The 19,871-nt window shown below is 38.7% G+C and overlaps 1 protein-coding gene across 3 annotated transcripts; it reads right to left on the bottom strand.

The window, feature by feature from the left end:
• Positions 1–111: 111 nt before the first annotated feature.
• On the bottom strand, positions 112–18,941 carry LOC115007601 (occludin). 3 transcript variants are annotated; one of them, XM_029430540.1, is made up of 10 exons: positions 18,653–18,941; positions 15,643–15,785; positions 13,393–13,990; positions 11,948–12,139; positions 11,455–11,622; positions 6,353–6,516; positions 3,598–3,816; positions 2,085–2,256; positions 1,773–1,814; positions 1,243–1,341 (listed from the first exon to the last, which is right to left on the bottom strand). In XM_029430540.1, exons 3-10 carry the CDS (start codon positions 13,969–13,971, stop codon positions 1,243–1,245), a joined length of 1,635 nt encoding a protein of 544 aa, XP_029286400.1. In that variant the 5' UTR covers positions 13,972–13,990; positions 15,643–15,785; positions 18,653–18,941. The 3 variants fall into 3 exon arrangements, with proteins under 3 accessions (XP_029286399.1, XP_029286400.1, XP_029286398.1); XM_029430538.1 differs by lacking the exon at positions 15,643–15,785; XM_029430539.1 differs by lacking the exons at positions 15,643–15,785; positions 18,653–18,941 and having other exon boundaries at positions 112–1,341; positions 13,393–13,971.
• Positions 18,942–19,871: the final 930 nt, after the last annotated feature.

Below are 19,871 nucleotides of genomic sequence, written 5' to 3'. Positions count from 1 at the left end.
GTTGTAATGGCATCAAAGAAAATAAATTCATACAAAAATAAATGGTTTGCAAATGGTTTGTAAAATAACAACAATGTTCTTTGTAGAAAATACAAATGCATGACAAATCAAAAGGGTGTCTGAACAATTTTATAATGCACACGAGATCCGAACACTTTGCACATCAAGTGGATTAATACATAAATTATCACACATGGAATCAGCAGATGGTCATTTTTCATTGGCAAAGAATCAAATGAAAAGATGTGAGTAGCTTATAGACAGTGACAGAAACAGTGTTTTCCAGTTTGCTGAGGAGCATGATAAAAATATATAAAAACAGTCTGGATGTTACTCATTTGCATAGCTTAAACACATTTTGAATGATTAAAAAACAAGCCACCATGGGTCTTTAGTATGTACAAGTAATAGATAATGTCATCACAAATGCTAAGATATCTGCTGAATCTAATAGACAGATACATAACTGTAAATGTGTTCTTGGTACATAGTATGAACAGGATTTATTAAAAGTATATACAATAAAACAATTTCACACATATCTCAACGGCCAGTCTGTCCCCTTTTTGGTGTCACTGCAGCTATGATAATCAGTATAAAAATCTTAGTCTTAGAAAAGCCAGTGAAGACACACGGTCCCGGCAGACTCAGAAGATGAGAAAAGCACAACTAAAGTTAATTTGTGACAAAGATAACGGCATGCCAAGGGTTAAAGAAACTGCATAACTACTCACAAAACTATCCCAGCAACCCATCTCACCCATTACTACTTTCTCTACAATACTGCTCCACCTCTAATCTGTGGAGATAACACAAAGGAAAGTTGGAGAGCAAACAGAGCCCGAGCACAGTGTTATCCCAGGAGACTGACGGTAAGTTGACTTTCAAATGACATTTCCCCACACCCTCTGCTCCTCACAAGTGACTGAACACTGCAAACCACTGAGCTGAATCTTTAGAGAAAGGGCAGTGTTTGCTGTGGAAGTGGCTACAGCTGAGCGCACTGCTTCTATTTTCTTACAAAAAAATGTTGTTTTTTATACTTAACTGATCAAGAGCATTATTATTAACATACAGTATGTTCCCTATATGTGTGTGTGTGTGTGTGTGTGTGTGTGTGTGTGTGTTGGTTCTGTACAGGTAACTTTGGTCTCGGCATATCACATGAGTCTTTTGTTTTGGAGTGTATCTTAGCCTGTGTGTATGTGAGTGTTTGCTGAGTGTCAGGACTCAGTGGGTTCATCAGTGATTCTTGTCGTAGTCCTTCACGATGCGTTTGATGTGGAACAGCTTGTGTCTCAGGCTGCGACACTCTTTCTTCTTAGCCTGGTAGTCTGATGTCTACAGAGCAGGGAGAGCACCAGACACTCATTCAATAATACAAAACAGAGCATACAAGCACAAGTTATTTGAATAATACTAGAGTATTATTAATACGACATGGGAAATGTTATCTCTTCTGCTCTAAAGACAAAGTAATACAAGCTCTATGATAGACTGTAAAGGAAAACAAAAGAATTCAATGAAAGCTAAATGAGGTAACATTTTCTAGCGTTTATGTTAAGATTTTAATGTGTCCACAAATAACTGCAATGTTTGAATAAGTCTTGAAAGAGTAGAGCTGCAACAATTAGTCAAATTAAGAGACAATAATCCCACATTTTGATAATCTATTAATTGTGAGTTTGGACTGACAAAATAAAACGATTATAATAATCTGCACTATTATGGAGTTTAGTTTATAAAATGTATCATCAGAGACGTCTCCTCACCTGCTTCAGATCCTTCAACTGATTATATTCCTCTGCAACAGCCTGTGGAAAAATGAGAAAAAAAAACCTGTGTTATGTTCCCATGTCCCTCACATATAAAACTGAACGTTAAAAGAAACTTCTATTTCAGTATAACATTTTGATGCCAACTGAGGATCTCCAGTGTTCATATGCTACACAAGAATTATATGTTCTTTATTCATGGCTTATTTATTCATCTCCACCCAGAGTTGGATATTGCATTCATGATTTGTAATTTAGGCTCATACATGCTTGTCTTGTGAGTTTAGGTGAGCACTGTGTGTATCTGACCTGGTATTTGGCAGAGGTCTCATCCATTGTGTCCAGCTGCCGGCTGAGTTTGTTCAACTGATCGTTAATGTCGTCCATCTCAGCACACATGCGCTTGTAGTCCCTGAGGTCGGCATCAAACTCTCTCTTATAGTCATGACGCTGAGCAGCAGATGTTATATCTGGGTACGTACTGGAGGGGGAGCAGGAGGGGCGAAAGGGGAAAAAAGGAGTTAAAATCAGCATCAGAGATGAACCTACATCAGTCACTATAGTCTTAGAAATGAGGTGCTAACCAGAACAATATAGGAATTTTCGGCTAGTTCCCATAGGAGAACCCTTTTGGTTCCTAGTAGAATCTGTAATGTAATGCCTAGAACCACCTGTGGTTTCTAAGGGTGCTAACAAGAACCCACCCATGGGGTTCTACAGAGAACCCTTTAAATTCCAAGGGTTTCATCAAGAACCCACAAATGGGGCTCTAAAATAGCATTTCACAAAGGTTTCACAGAAAACCCTCTTTTCTTCTGAGGGTTCTACGAAGAACCATATTGTATTCTACAGATGAAGGCAAACAATTATTGAATCCTATACAGTATATTGTGGTTAGGGTAACCCTATCCCCCTAACATTGGTTTTACTTTAACATGTCAGCATGTGGCCATGGGAACCATATCCAGCTGACTTAGGCTTCAAACGGCTAATTAAAGGGCCGGACTGATGTGGTCCAGTGCAACCCACAACACTCATTGTTCACAATCACAGTTTTTGGGGGGTGTCAGCTGGGAGGATCTTTTAACAACCATGCTTTCAACAATTATTGAAGAACTCTTTGTTTCAATAAGGGTTCTTTGGGTGAAAAGGGTTCTTAATGGAACTGTTAGTCTTACAACCTTTAAAGAACCCTTTCTTCAAGTTGTTTCAGTAGCAAATGGTTCTGGGTATAACCTCAGCCCTTTAGGAAGAACTCTTTTCAAACCCTTATTTCTAAGAGTCTAGAAAGACACAAAAACATGTTGAATGTTCGTGCACAAGAACATCTCACCATACGACCTTCACCGAGGTTCAGGTTTACTACTGAACCACAGGAACGCAGTGCACACGTCAAGGAGGAATACTGTGGGTGGATTGAACCACAGCCAAATATAACTGCTCTCTCATAAACTACATTTACTCCCATGTTTTGTACCTTTGGCCCAATTCTCTCATTATTCCTGAGTACAGCCCATGTGAACTGGCATGCCTAAGAGGATTAACTCTCCTGGACAGACTGAACCCTTTTCCACGCTTTTGCGGTTAAAGCATCTGTTATTTACTATTCTGTACTTCTATCCAAAAGATGTTCTATTATGTCACTATTATGTGAGCTTGATTCTCTGAGCTTACAGTAATTCATTTCATTTAAATGAAAGAATTTAGGTCTGGTCCTGCGGGAGCGACTGCAATCTAAATTCTGTGTTTTTAGATAATGACATTTCCATCTCTAATCCAGACAAAGTATGAGCTGCACAGAGAAACAATAGTACATTCTCACTTTTCCCACTCTTCTCCGTCAAGTTCATTGCCCGTTTCTCCTCCTGTGGTGTACTCTGTCTCATACTGAGACTCATCCATCTCTGGGTTACGTCTGCGTCTCTTGCCTCGGTTGGCAGAGGGTTTGCGGCCCCCGCTGGTTTCCTCTGAAGGGCTGGAGCTGGTTCTTCCTCCGTGGGAGAAGGCTTCTGATGGTCTGCTGGTGGTCCTGTCTGAGTTCCTGCAGGACAGCAACATAAACATGAAAAAATCTGCAATGACTGGCATCCACACAAAAGTTGATAATAATAATGAGAAAGTCTTGATCACAAAACAGCATCAGGACCACGATTTTGTTGAAGAGATATTATTCAAAGTGGTTAGGGAGGTGACTGGAAGCAACAATTAGTTTGGTGTCTTTCACTGTCTCCAGGGGTTTGGAATCACTCACATCATTATACGTATTATAATGATAGGATACTTAAGTCACGATTGGATCCGATTGCGATTTAAAAAAAAGTGTGCGATAGTGGACCGGAAAAGCAATTGTTACTAAAAAGTTTCATTTGTATTTGCGATATTGCAATACTATGCTGTATTGATTTTTACGATAAAACGTAACAAGCGCACTAAAAATCCCACTGAGCAAATGAAATGGAAACTCTGTGTGTGTGTGTGTGTGTGTGTGTGTGTGTGTGTGTGTGGTGGGGGGAATTGAGGAATATTTCCCAATTCCCAGTGGAAATTATGCCCTTGACCATATAAACCAATTTATGCAAAAAGAACATCATGACCCAAATAACAACTTAAGTAAAGGTATAATATAAGACAGTGCCTAACGAAAACAAATATTAACAGATATGGCCCAGACAGATACCATATGGAGGAAGGTAAACACCGCTAATGGTTACTGTTGCTCACACCCTACAATTTGACTCTGTGCCATGTGGAGAGCCCTCAGTGACCAGGAAGCAGGTACAGCTTTTTAATAACGTGAAACAGGAAACAAGCTCAATTTTGTAGATCTGTGGGGATTTGTAAAGGAATCCAAATCCAGCGGTGCAGATATTACCAGTTCTTACAAAAAAGGCTGCACAATGTCAACAACAGAGCACTGCCAGCTATTTTTACTTTGTGAGAGAGGAAATCATAAAAATATTAATAATATTCTGTACTTTGAACCAAATCTAAATCCTGCTACATAAGATGCAGTGCAGTCCACCTTATCAGGTCATTCAGAGCATGTTTCTGATACGAGCTGGGCTTGATTTTTTCAAAAGGTACTGAGATGTTGAGAAACTGTGCAATGTACACTTCGTCACACACACTGCAGCCTTGAGGATAATAATGCAAACAAAAACAAGATGCTTGAGAAATCATTTCTAGCTTTTGGAGAAAAGCAAATACATTTGTTCACAAACATCCTGCCGTTTCCCTTCCTGAGATTTTAATGAACATGAGGGGGAAAAAAACAAGGGAAAGTTAATCCAACCAGGGCTCAAAGGTCACAAACAGAGCTCATTTTGTGGGTCAGAGCAGTGATTAGATATTGCTTGAGTAAGTCCCATGTTTAGAGGTTCATTGTTTGTGTGGAATCTATACAGTGTACAGAGTCAAATGTTGCAGCTAGTTTCGTTTCTGATATTGGACTTTCCTCACATCTGTCCAATTGGAAAGACATTCACAGCTTAAATATTTATGAAAGAAACGGTCAAATAAAATATTTTACAAGCTCTGATGTGCCAAATATCAAAACAAATCATTCTGAGAATTGTTGTCTTACAACGCCTCTCTTTTCTCTGCCTGTAAAACATTAGAATATTTTTGACAACTCATCTTGAATTCAGGGGCGTATATGTACATTTATCAAAATCAAATGTGATTTGGGGCAACTTGATAACCTCACTCATCATATGACCGTGCTCTTGTAGCAGAGTGATATGATGGATATCATCTTTTGTCTCCGGAAACTAAATTCCAGGTCGACAGGACCCTGGTGAAAATGTTTAATTAATATTTTGTATGTTGAATGTACTCGATAAGGTGGTCAATGTCTGCAGCAGAATAACCGGCAGTGTACAGCAAACTTTGCAGGATCTTTACTGTACAACAAAGTTATATAAGAAATCCATCCTGTCTGATTGTTCCCATCCTTTACATCAATAGTTTCAGTTGCTGACATCTGGAGTCCTCCTCCGACTTCTACTCGCTAAAACCAATACATTTAAACACTCCTTTATACCCTCTGCCATGTCTCTCCTAAATTATTAGTTTAGGATTATTGGCATTAGTATTGTATTTATGGGCCCTGTGTTTTACGTGTGCTAAATGTCCCACCGCTGTAAAACCCATTTCCCCCCCCAATGGGTACAAATAAAGTTATTGAATGAAAAACTTTGTTTACATTTTTTAAATGAGCCTGTGTTTTTTCCTGTCATTTGTCTCTCGTTCTCTTCCTCCTGATCTAACAACACAGGTGAGTGAGGTGTAGGTGGAAGCCAGTAGTCCTCTACAACTCCTTCATGCCTCTCTACAGCTCTATATCGTGGTGTTTGCAAAACAACACCCACTTTTGAGCCAACCAATCAAGGGATGGAATTTAAATCCCTCCCATAAAACGGCGCACACATATTTAATTTCACTCATAAAGACATCACAGTATAGAAGATGAAGACACTCTAACCTTTGTTTCACTGGCACGTCAAGAAATTGTTTAGAAAACGTGCTTCATCTAATTAGTATGTAGAATTCTGAACTGAGAATACGGGTTCACCCACTCGTTGTTGTCGTAGGTGTCTTCATTATAGGAGCTGCTGTCCACCTTGGCCGGGGGGAAGGAGATGACACTGTTCGCTGAGGCGTTGAGCAGCCCGGCTCCCTTCTCTGACACCAGCAGGGTAGGGGCGTCCTGAACACTGCGGCTTTCCTCCACATTGTTCACCTACAGCAGGCAGGAAAAAACAGAAGGATCCGACTCAGCAAACACAAACAAACAACTAAAGCACTCACAAAGAGCAGGCCACGCTACAGGCTAATTGTAGGACTGACATCCTGTTAAAGAAACAGTTTTTTTCCCCTCTTGTCCTTACGTCCTAACTTTAGGAGAAAGGAAAAGGTATGTCTTCACCAGAGACATGAGTATGGTAATTAGTGCTTAAAGTTTGAAAGAGCAGTCAGGAATGTAATTGGACAACACAGTCGAATTGCTCAGCAAAATGAGGGTTACCTGTTTTGTTCACCGTGCTTGAAAAGGTCAAGAGAAAAGAAAAAGAAGAATGGCTTCAGGCTAATTGTAAAAATAAACCCAACACTAAACATAAATAAATGGATATATGGATAGAAAGTTTCTTGTTTGAAGTATGCTCTCAAGTTTTCCCATATTTTAAGACTGTTTATGACCTCATAACCTCAAAAGATCAGTCATAAGGATAAAATATTTACCCAAAAATGTCTGACAATAATTCCAGCTTTGCTTTCACTTCTTTCTATTGTCTTATGTCATTGTAAACACCTGGAACGGATATGCTCCTCCTTTTTTTTACTTCAAACAAAAGGAAACTGTGTGTGTCATGTAAATAAATTCCCCATAATCTGTATTTTCAAGTCCTTCCTGAGAGCTCAGAAAGCCTGCATGAGGGAATTCCTCACAATGAAGGCCTCAGGGGTGGTCACTGTTTCTGCCACTTCCACCAGGTCCAGTAAGTATGTCAATCATTAGATGTCTTTTACACAAGCTCTACACAAAGCAGTTGAGTCCAAACTTTAAACTCTCACTGTTTCTCTGCTACATGGAAGCTAACGGACTTAAAGTAAGTAGAAAACATGGTTGTTTTTTAAATGTAGCAACACAAAGAGGAGTGAGGCTTCTAAAACGCAACAAAAAGGAGACTAAAGTTCAAATAATAAATTGTATAAATAAGGAAGTAGGTTTTAAATTAAGCAGGCGCACAGTTTCTGCCTTTGTACTTGAAATAGCACTGAAAATGTTTGGGGCGATGTTACTTTTGAAAATGCATATTTCTGGATATATTCATTTGAAATAAGACATCTAACATCGACTGCACCTGCACAAGAAAGCATTACTATTTCATGTACATGTCTATAATGTATTTCCGCAACAGTCCTGCGTGAGAAGGTGAGAATTGACTATTTCTCAAATATATACAACCCTAAAAAACATTACAGTACATTACTGAGCAACCTCCTAAATTCCTCACAGTGCAGGAGCATCAGCCTAGCCCCCGAAAAACAATAATCATGGTGGGTGGAGTGCCTGGGTGCCTGGGGAGAGCTGCTCTTCTTGCAGCTGCAGGAGAACCACATTTGAAGACTGCACTTTATGTAGGAATCCCAACAATGCCCTCTCAGTGTGCAGCACAGCGGCTGCTGGGCTGTGAGCAGAGTGTGTAAGCACAGTAATAATGGGACCTGGTGAAGAAAAGCATGAAGGCAAAGATAGAGAGAGACAGGGAGAAGGTGTGGATGTTGAAGAGGGAAGAACGAGGAAAGATAAGCAGGCAGGCATGCTAAAGGGAGGGAGAGGTCGCAAGAAGAGTCATGATGGAAAAGGGTAAAGGTTTCTACTTGAATACCAAAAAACACTTTCAATTACAGGAATGTGCTTCAACAAAGATGATGCACTTGTGCTTTGCAAAAGTTAGTGAGGAAATATTTACATTAAGTTTTACTGTGCAGCAGTGATTGACATATTTAAAAGAGAAAATAGAGTGAATGCTGCAATTTTCAAATCATAAGAGCCACACGCCGACCATGGACTGCAACATCTGTAAGGGCAAGTCGAGCTGGCAAGACAGCAGTAGATAAGCAGGTCAACCAGTGTCTTTCACTAAAAGACACTTAATGACAAGCAATGGTGGTAAACAATAACCCTCATCAGCCAGACCAGGGATACCACTTTGGAAGATATTATTACAAAATCTTTGTTATTCATGGTGCAACAAAATTGTGTTTCTTTACATATTACATGTGTTAAATGTTATACTATTGCTTGATTGTTTCAATCCACATCTATCTATGAAACTAGCCCAGGATGCTTTTATTCTACTGGGCAACACTTCAGTGTTTCCAGCACAGACAGCCGTGCAGAAATCGACTGTGATGACCTCATGCAGCAGACACAATGCAGCCCCCCCTGGGCGAGCTGAATGAGACCAGTGTGTGAGGTCATCAGAGCAAGGCAGGCCTCTCAGAGCTCAGCAACAGAGATGGGTCCAATCTCAGACCAACCACAGCCATAGACTTAGTCACTGGCCTTGTGTTTAAATGAGCCAAACAAGCCTGATGACTCATTTTGTGGCACAGATACAGTATACAGGTAGCGCAGCAACGAAGGGAAAAGAAATGCATTGTGGAACATTAGAAATCTGAGGGAAATGATGACAGGGGGTTATTGAGGCTGTTACAAAGATGAAATATGTAGTTAATATACAATTACGGCAGATTTTGGCCTGCTTTTGTAAAAAATTCAGTCATCACGGTGCAAGAGACAAATATATTCCTACCAACATACAAGTTTTAATCTTTGAGACTGACTTGCTTGAATAAACAATGATCTGATTGTAATGAATCAAATCAAATCAAACACATCAAATCTTCTAAGATTTATATTCCTTTGAAACTCTTTTCACCAACCTTTATAATCCAAAACATATCTCTTACTCTTGTTTGCAGCTGTATTTACATCAAGAATATAAAGAAACTTCTAAATGATGATCATCATTACTGTACCTACAATAAGTCTGATGACATCAGTGTGCATGGCTCCATTATTCGACACTAGTGTTAGTCATAGGATTCACTCTAGGCTTGTCTCGTCTGCTCTGCTCTGCCTGTACACCTCTGTGTGCATGATGCCATGTTCTAGGCAATGACAAGCACTCTCAAAAACAAACAGCTCAATATAATCCAATATAACACCATGTCTGTTTAGTGCTTTTGTTGCTAAGTACATGTCAGTGCAAAAGATAAGTGATAAGTGAGACTCGCAGCTCAAGCTAGTACTACTGATTCCTTTAAGTAAACTACTTACACTTACTGCACTCTCTTTAAATGAGGTGTGCAAGACTTATCACTGTCAGTAAGCATGGTCGAATAGATGGGTGAGAGGAAAAGGTCAACTAGCAATATATATATATATATTTTAATAATTGTCTACTTCAGGTAATTGTGCTTTTTATTATTTAATTGCATTTTTTTGACTTTCGATTCGCATGCATGTACTGTATGTCATGTGGGTGCATGTATGGATTTGTGTTCTTGTCCCCTGCACAATGTTGAACAAACATTGGATGTGGACATTCTACATACCCTGTCTTAAGATGCAAAACAATAAAAACTTGATAACAAAAAAAGTGTACATATGTGCTGGGGTTTTAAACCTAGTTTACAGAATTGCAAACTACCCTGTTGGTGCACATTATGACAATAATGATCATTTTCAGGTCCACACTTGTATTCTGAGTTTCTACTAGAACCTGTTTGCATACTTTAATGTTCAATAAACACATAATTGTTCTCATACTGTCCGTCTGAATATACTCTGTCTCTATCTGAAACGCTCCGCATTAGCGCTCGACTCTTTAAGCCCCCCTCCCGACAAAAGCCCTGTTTGTTCTGATTGGCTTGCGAGAAAATTGCGATGGTAGTTCTCAAGCTGTGGGTGGAGATTCTCAGATGGGGGGCGGTATATTCTAATGAGCCTGCATGTGACATAAAAAGTGAAGCCAAATCTTGTGAATCCCATGTTTTCAGATCGAGGCAGCCCACAAGAAACTGGCTTTTTATTTCCCAGTTTGCGTGTTAGTAGGCACTCCAGAAACACAAATGTAAGAGCACATTGTCATTGAAACAGGCATCATTTGAAAAGTGGCAGGTCGAGTCAATAATTAACCCATATCTCAGGTAACAGTATCATGTGACTAGCTAAGTTGACAGTTAAAAACCTAAAGGCAGGCTCTCTAGAAACCTCCTCCCTGCTTACTATCTTCACAGGTGGTTAATGATTACTCAGAGTGAAACCAGGTAGTAGAGCATGAGCAAACAATCCCTGACTGCTATCAGCTCTGACCTTGAATAATGCTACTCAGTCAGAGTATAGAGTCATATGACCATTTCCATGCTGGATCCTATAAACTCATAAAGATCTGTATATGATGCTACTTTGGACTTTCAACTCACAAAGATAAACAATGAAAACATATGAGAGGTTTGAACTTGTCAACAACATCAGGACATATTTTGTAAAAAACAGCAACAAGTGACAAACCAACCTCGGGAATATGCAATTTACTGAATCTGCATCACCACAGTCACCTAACCTATGTTTATAAGTGATGACTACCTAAGCAGGATGACTACCTCACTGATGATCTAACTTCTTACAGTACCTCCTTTGCATTGTAAAAAAAATGGTTGGAAACTAATTTGGCATGTAGCATATTTAGTAACAGATGGGGAAACGCATGTCAATCAGTTTTGGTAGCAGAACCTTCGATGGAGAAAAAAACACCGTAGTTGATCATTTCATCATCTTATCAAATCCTTCTGTGAACATTGTATTCCATCAACTTTCCTTAGGCTGGATTTAAACCCTCTGTGACCCAGTTCATTTGACTGCAAGCTGTGCATGCAAAAACTCAAGGTCAGTTAAGGATAAGGTTGGAAAAGTGATTTTTCTTTGTAAATCCCATGTCAACACAACCTTATTAAACTGTGACTTTGTTTTGTTCTGTTTCGTCTATATTCCTGTTTCTGTCTATTCCTATGTATTGTATGTCACTACCTCTGTTTTATGTACTGCCCTTTGCACCAATTAAAATAATTAAATAAAAACTGTGACTACCATCCTGTTATCTCTCACCCATTCCTCTACGTCTCTGCCCTCTGAGGCCTTCCCGCCAACAAGAGGCTCTTCCCAGTAGATGTTTGGTTTTCCGTAGCGCCAGATCTTCCCTCTTGTTTTATGCGCAAAGAAAGCTGCAACACCAAAGGCGATGACAACCAGGAATCCACACACCATGGCAACTCCCTAGAAAAGCAAGAAAATGAGAATAAAATCTCAAGGAGATAAGCTGTAAGATAAAGCTGGTTTATCCTGGTACAAACAGTACACAAATACACATGTGTCGGGTAATTCTGAGAAATGTCAAAATTTGTGGCTTCATGTACCCAAAAATGTAACAAATGCTTCATGACAAAACAATACAGGACTGATAATATGGGAGACTGATATAATGTGTGGGTGAGTCCAGATTACCTCTCATTTCCCACATTTCTAACAGCAAAATGTCCATAAAACAGATGGTGTGTGACATTTTAATTACATTAATTGTATTGAATTTAGATCTACACACCTCCTGTGGGTCCACAAAGCAGTAATGGTAGAGATACTGGTTGTACATGGGGAAGCCTCCCACTCCTCCCATCTGTGAGTAGCCGGTCTGGTAGAGGTTCTGGCACATCATAAGCATTGGATTGTACATCATACTGGAGGTGCCCTGGGCCATGGGGTTCACCCCGACAATGTAGACAATGCTTATGATGCCCTGGAAAAAAATCATTGATATCTACAATTAGAAACTCTGTCTCTAATTGAAAATGACTTATAGTAGTGCTCTTCATTCCCTCCCTCAGTTCAAATATGACTAAGCCTGTCAGATCAGGTAAAGACCCACATTCAGCAGCAATCATATCATCCCAGTTATTTCCTGCACATGCTGTAAGTGCAAATGGAACAGAACAACAAGGAGATTTATTTAGATGATTACTAAATAAACTAGAGTTTTCTAGTCTGTCTGTAATAGTACTTTGTTGGAGCTTAATCAGTGGGAGTCAGCTGGAAACTCTATGCAACTGTATTTAACTCATATATTAGAGCCCAGAAAGACTAGTGCCTATTACTTTTTTGATTTACAATAGTATTATATATATACTGTATACTAAGCAGCAGAACATCTTTAACATGTGTTTAAACCAGCTCAGCAAATAGAGTACTGGGATATGAACAGAGTTATACTGTACACACAGTACACAGAGTCCTGTTTCAGATTAGACTTCTGGTATTCAGAAATCATTCACATTTAAATACCTTTCAAACAGAATGAGTCGTTTACAACAGTAAGTTGGGATGAAATATTAGACATACTGTAAATGTGAGATGTTTCAGCAGGAAAACGCTGCTAATGCACATATAAACAGAGATCAACAATCTGTGTGTGTGCTATGTGTGATTCAGATAAGAATGAAAATGAATTCCAGTTTAAGCTTTATTGTGCCTTACAGCAATGATTTAAATATTAAGTATGTTGTCTTTTAGCTGGATGATGATAATAGACTTGACCTGTTTTGGTTAGGAAGTGGGGATTATAGAAGATTACCAGAGATGAGAGGAGAGACTCATTTTTGTCTAGTGGTGTAAATTTTAAAAGTTTTTACACTCCATTGCAAATGTCCAGTATACAATATTTGGTGTATGCCTCTGTGGGCCGGGCACTCGGAGTGTATGATATGAAAATAAACAAAAGGTACAGACTTCTTTTAAAAATATACAAAGAGCTGCAAAATCCATGTAAAATAATGTCCTTATTCTGGTATAGTATTGAATTAAGAAAATCAGTAAATCAAAACTGTACTATTTATAACTATAATCACATAAATGTTATGCCTCTAATACTTTAATCCCCCTTCACCAGTGTCATGTTTATGTTTCCTCCACATGAAGTGATTGGAGACTCTATAAACAACAGATTAATGGAACAGCACAAACATAAGGAAACTATGAAATGTGAATGAGTCTTACTTGCAGGACAGCCATGATGATGCTGGCTATCATCAGGGCCAGAAAGAACTTCCTACTGTGGACAGTGTTGGATTTAGAGAAGCTGGCGATGAAGAAGCCCAGTGACCCTATGAAGTTAATGGCTGCCATGGCAATCATGGTGGTTTTGGCTGAGTAAGGTGAGATGTAGGAGCCAGAGCCATAGCTGTTGCCGTAGCCTCCTCCATAACTTCCATAACCTCCATAACCACCATATCCTGAGCCATAGCTGCTTCCGCCATATCCACTGCCGTACCCCATTCCCATTCCCATTCCATACTGCATGTCCCACATGAGAGTGGAGGCCACGCAGGCAAATATCGCCACACACAACACAATCACCGTAGCCATCATGGCCTTGACTATCCCGGGAGGTGACAGCCATTTGTAGAAGTGCTGCGGTCTGTCCTCAATGTAGTACGATCCAGGCGGAGGAGGGTATGCGTTGTAATCGCTCTGAGGGGCATGCAAGCTGCCTGGTGGGCCAAAGCCGTTGTTGGATGGCGAGCTGAAAGGAGGACTGTAGACGGGTGGACTCTCGTAGTGCTGCTTGTCAAACATCGCTCAAATCTGTCCTGAACTGTAAACCAAAAACAACAAAGCAAAAAGAATTTGTGGATAGTCGTGAGAGAGCAAAGTGTACTGCACAAAGCTAGGAAGAGTTGTCCGGCTCTGTTTGTCAGCAGCACTGATATGAGTAATGCTACGTGGAGATATGGGAAAGTTAGGCGTGACTGTCTTTGGTAACGAGTTAGTAACAGAACAGTGTAAATGTTTTACCATTTCCAAGGGAGTGTGATTTATGAGTGCACAAGTTAGGCTTGTTTGTGCACTTTTATTCTTTCTGTCAGGTTGTGTAATATTATATAATATTATCATATCATAAAGTAAACAAATCAGAAATACTTTCCTACATCAACAGAAAATAAAACTATTAGTGGAATGACTTTAAGCTTTGAGGTCTCTGAACCAGCAAAGTCAGTCTGGAGATGTCGGTACCAGGACGGGGAGCGCAGCCAAACAACAATACTTTCCTTTTTGCCTCTTCACAGGCTGTAGGAGTCTCTCTCCAGCCCCCACAATGTCCAGCCAGACTTTAAACATTTCACATCCCGCCCTCTAGCTAAATATTTGTTTTCTTTCTGGTTACAAATCTTATAGAGAGATATCTAAGGCCACAGTTTAGACGACTTAACAATGCCCATTCTTCTACATGGATCATTGGGGGGGGGGGGGGGGGGCTGCTTGCATAGTTGTGTGAAAAGGCATGTAAACAGAAGAGCAAAGTTACTGCAGAGAACAAAAAATGAGACGAACATTAATGTCTCTTTTCCTTTTTTTCCAACTCTAATCTCCGCCTGAAAGAATGCTGAGTGCTCGTAACAGACTGTTGCATGTCATCTGTTAAAACACCACATAATAGGGGAACTAATAAATTGATCCAAGGGGTGCAACTAATGATTACTTTTGTCATTGATAAAGCTGCAAGGATCTTTCATGAAAAAATAACAGAAAATGCTGTTTTCAGCCTCTCAATTTTGGAGATTTCCTGCTTTTCTGTTTTATATTATATTAAAGTGAATATCTTTGGGTTTTGGACAAAATAAGACATTACGATGCATTATTGTGTTTTTTTGTATAATAGACAAGTAAATATATTTGATTTTAGAATAAACCATGTTATTTGAATATGTCACAAATTTGATGGCCATTTTTCTTTTATTATTATTATTTAATTACATTTTATAGACAAAACGATAATCAATTTATTCAGAAAATAATCAACATCTTAATTGCAGCACTTGATTAATTTTTTCAGTTTTAATTCATTCATTATCATGGGATTTGCAAAGTGCTCTGTCTTTCTAAACTCGGTCTTCCAGTGGCGGTGATTTTAACAACAACAACAAAATAAATCTCTTCCATCTACATCTTGCTACTGTTCAGTCACCTTGTAGGGATTGTGAGGGAGGTAACAGCCATTCAGAAACGAAGACATACAGACGGACGGACAGAGAGACAGTCCCTGGCACTGCTCACAGTCTCCAGTCCCCGATAATAACTCTCCTCTCATTATGGGACTCTGGCACTTACAGCAGAAGAGGTCCCGCCTCAGAGCCTCCATCCCAGACACCTTCCCATTATTCCCTCCCTCATTTCTCCATATCCTTCATCCCCCTGTCCCCCAACTCTCCTCCCCCCCTTTCTCTCCCTCCCTCCTTAACTTCTTGCCTTTGTTTCGGGAGCAGGAGGGGCAAAAGTCAAGGCTGCTTCGTCACGGGAACAATGTTGCCATGGAGTCGGGGTAAAAAAACAGAGAAGAAAATTGGGGCACTGTCCAGGGAGGATCAAACAAGGGCTCCTCTGTGCTGCTCCTGAGTGGAGTGAGGTAGGAGAAAGAGACAGAAAGAGGGGAGGACAGGTGGATGTTGTGCACACAGCGGTGTCAGGTGTCCTTAATTGTTGATCAACAGGCTGTCTCTTAAACCAGTGGGTCTTAATTTCTACTGCCAGTATTTGATTATATCAATAACTGGCAGGAAATAATCTGGGGCTCATGCCCTTTCCGAGAAATTAAATTACACTTAGAACCAAACAACTTTAATTTCTACCTCCAACGGCCTCACAACACTATTAGCCCTTTTTCTACTTTATTACATGAGGAAAAGTACAACTTTTTGAGCCCCAATGGGCTTTTTGTCCGGTGCATGTTCCATATTGTAATAATTTAAGTACTTTCTAAAGCGTTTCACAGTAGTGTGAATTTTTGGGAGGCAGAAATCACAGATACAGTTGTTTGGACTATTGAGCTGCAATGGTTTGAATAATTTGTCTAGGAATAAAATACTAAACATTTGATGGTTTTAGCTTCTCAAATGTAAGAATTTGCTGCTAGTTCTTTTTTTTTTACATTAAAGTAAAGAGAATATATTTGGGTTTTGTACTTCTGTACTACAATTTTGACATGTTATTGACCAAATGATTAATCGATCATTTTTAAAATATTGGCAGATTAATCGATAATGAAAATAATTGTTTATTGCAGCTGTAGACTCAGTACCTGGTCTTGCACACTGTTGTAAAGACCCACAAAACCGCAATATCTTATTTGGGACATTTGCTCTGTCTTAAGGGGGCAACCTTTTAGTTATTTAACAGACAATTCCCTGAATAAAGTGTAGTGTACTTTTACTCAAAGCCTTTTTGCTGTAGCAGCAGCAGTAGCGTGGCAGCAATAGTATGATTAACAGTAGCATCAGTAGTAGTAGTAGTAGTAGTAGTAGCAGTAGTAGTAGTAGTAGTAGTAGTAGTAGTAGTAGTAGTAGTAGTAGTAGCATCAGTAGTAGTACAGTGGTGTTTGTCTAAAACTGCATAACAAATCTCTTTTTCATGCTGGGCAGAAAGCACAGTGTTTTGGACCACAGTCACAGGTCAGGTCAGACACCCACCAGCCGCAGCCTGAGCTCCTCTAAAACACAGAGACTCTATCATCTGCTGCTGATAATGGAATTCCAGTCATACAGTCACATGTCTCACATCTGTCAAAAACAATTAGGCCCCTGCCTGATGTAGGCTGGGACCCACTGGCATACACACAGGAGTCAGCCAAGACTTCCTGCCCAAAAACACCCCACTGAAAAATGTCTTGGGCCATAAAAAAAACATGCTGTGCATTCAGTCGTAGATTTTTAAGGTAAATAAATACAACAACTGTTTTATAGAGATGTTGATTCAACTCAATTGTCATTTTGGCGATTGTGTTGTTGATATGTATTATGTTATAATAAGTAGATTTTTTTTGTTATATATATATATATTCTGTCCGCCCCAGTAATATCTATGACGGTAGACCATGTTGAATCAACATAAAACCTGAACAAAAGCAAGCGTTTTATTTTATATTTTATTGTTTGTTTTATGTATTTTATGCACATTCTTTTATTTGTGAACTGTGTGTTATACTCAATGGTATTTACAGGGCTATACTGTTTGTTGGATGTTCCTGTGTTGCTTTCCCCTCTGGGATACAATAAAGTGGTATTCTATTCTACCCTTCATGAAGGTAGTATTTTTTGCAGGGCTGCTGTACTGGAATGCAATAGTTTTAGCTAGGTGTACCTAAGTCATGAGCTAGTTACAAAACAAAACAACCTCTCCTTAATAGTAATTTTGCAAACCACATAAATTAGTTATTAAAGTAAATTTTTAAGTTACACTTTGGCACAAAGTATTTTATGCATCTTCACTGCTTTAGTCCTGTGTTTACAATCTATTAAAGATACAAACACACTTTAACATCATCTTCAGAAAACATAAAAATGAAGGATTAAAGATCATTAGACTGCTGTGATTTTGGTTTGTTATTGATCGCAGGTTGGTTAATGCATTGTTAATTGTTAATGTTAATGCATTGTAAGTAAGTACATTTACTCAAGTGCTGTAATTAAGTACAATGTTGAGGTAGCCTACTTTTACTTTACTTGAGTATTTAAATATTCAGCTACTTTATACTTGTACTCCACTACAATATTAGTTATTTCAGATATTATAGATACAAAATATAAATCAACTAATAAATTATAATGCATTATTATAGATTAAGCTGCCCAGAAGTTTAAAGTAGCTGAAATTAGCTGCACCTTTACCAGATGAAACATTAGTGATACATTAATGCAAAACTAATTATAATGCAGTAATATTATATAGCCTACCTTATTCTGAAATGGGTCATTTTGTATAAGGAGTACTTTTACTCATGGTACTTAATGTATATGTTGATGCTAATACTATTACACTGTGGTATAGCTACTTTTACTGAAGTAAAATATTTGAGTACTTCTTCCACCGCTGGCTAACGTGTTAACTAGTGTTTCAAACCAGTTTGCTTTAATCAAAAAGCCATCAGATTGTATATTAGTTGATATAGACTAACGTGACCGTTATAGAGATACGTTTTCCTTGATGTGATTGTCTTTGTTTTAACGGACTCCTTTAGGCCCAATAACAAACTGTAACCTACTCTTGCTAACTCAATAACGGTGTTAGCTAACTGGCGATAAGTGATTGAGATGAGGGGTCCCACCTGCTCAAATCTGCCATTACTCCTTTCACTCAAATACTTTAACGGCAGCGCCTTTGAACAACATGATAAAAACCCAACAATGCAAGTTTAGTCAGATAGAATAACTCTACATACTGCTATTAAAATCACCTTTAACTTTTAAACGTCATGTCGTCTTACCTGAGGATCGTTGAAGGGGAATAAAAACTCAAGAACAGCCCGTCCCTGTTTCCTGTCAAAACTCTCCTCCTGAAAGTTTTTGAACAGTTGAGAAAATAATATTATCTCCGTCAAAAAGCAACCTGTCTCCGAGTTATATTAACATTTAAGTGAACCTCTTGATTTAACTTTTGAAGTCGCGACTCTAAGCTGCCTATCCAGGCGGAGACAGAGACAACGGTTTCCTTCACAATCCGCCTCTGAACAAGTGCTTTGTCCCGCCTGTCCGCGGTGATGAGGCCCACCGGCCCACCGCACAGCACCGCTACACCAACGAGGTTGAACCGCCAGAGGTCGGGCTTTCTGGGTCTTACAGCGACCATAGGGGGCACAGAGACACTGGCGGAATAACACGTTTTAATTACAATAAATCGATAATACAATTATAATAAAGACCTTATTTTCATCGTCATCATAGTATTCCGCCAGACAATATAGTTCTTAAACAGCAGGAGCTACAAGCAGTGTTGCAATGTACATTTACTCAAGTAGTATTAATGCATCACTAATTGTAACACATACATATGATACATATGATTCTGAAATGGGTCATTTCTGCATAATGAATACTTTTACTTGTGGTACTTTAAGTATATTTTGGTGCCAATACTATTGTACTGTCAGTTAAGTAAGATTTTGAATTGAGGACCTTTACTTGTAACAGAGTATTTTTACACTGCAGTATTGATCATTTTACTTTAGTAAAATATCTGAATATTTCTACTTCCACTACTGATTATAAGTACTTTTACTTTACAAATAGATTTTTGCACACACTACAAGTACAGGTGAAACTGTTTTTTTGTAATTACTTAATAATCATTTAGAATTTTGTAAACAAGCATTGTGATGGTGTAACTTTGGGTAGTTTCTCACAATATTTCAATTTTTTTACAAACCAAACAATAATTTAACCAAAATCAGCAACTTAATTCAAAACAGTAAAATCCAGCTTTTCAGTAATAGTAATAATGATCTAATAATTTAATATATAACAGTATAGCATAACAGTCACAGAAGCAATTGTTCTACATTGAGTACATTTTCCTGATTACTTAATAATCATAACATAATTTAATAATAATAATACATAATTAATAGTAATAGTAATTAATAGTAAAATGTTCAATGCAGGACTTTTCTTTGCAATAGAGTTTTTACGGATCTAAATAGTTCCTCC

This window comes from Cottoperca gobio, chromosome 4 (assembly GCF_900634415.1).
Source record: "Cottoperca gobio chromosome 4, fCotGob3.1, whole genome shotgun sequence".
Lineage (NCBI taxonomy): Eukaryota > Metazoa > Chordata > Actinopteri > Perciformes > Bovichtidae > Cottoperca > Cottoperca gobio.
The sequence above is the reverse complement of the archived record's forward strand: the minus strand, read 5'-3'. Positions and strand labels throughout refer to the sequence as shown.

What these genes read in the sequence shown, in the direction of transcription:
- LOC115007601 (XM_029430540.1), bottom strand. Translation starts at nt 13,971, where the DNA reads ATGTTTGACAAGCAGCACTACGAGAGTCCACCCGTCTACAGTCCTCCT. An exon ending in GACACCTACGACAACAACGA is followed by an intron (nt 3,817 to 6,352) that starts GTGGGTGAACCC and finishes GCTGTCCTGCAG; the next exon opens with GAACTCAGACAGGACCACCA. An exon ending in GACGGAGAAGAGTGGGAAAA is followed by an intron (nt 2,257 to 3,597) that starts GTGAGAATGTAC and finishes CTCCCCCTCCAG; the next exon opens with TACGTACCCAGATATAACAT.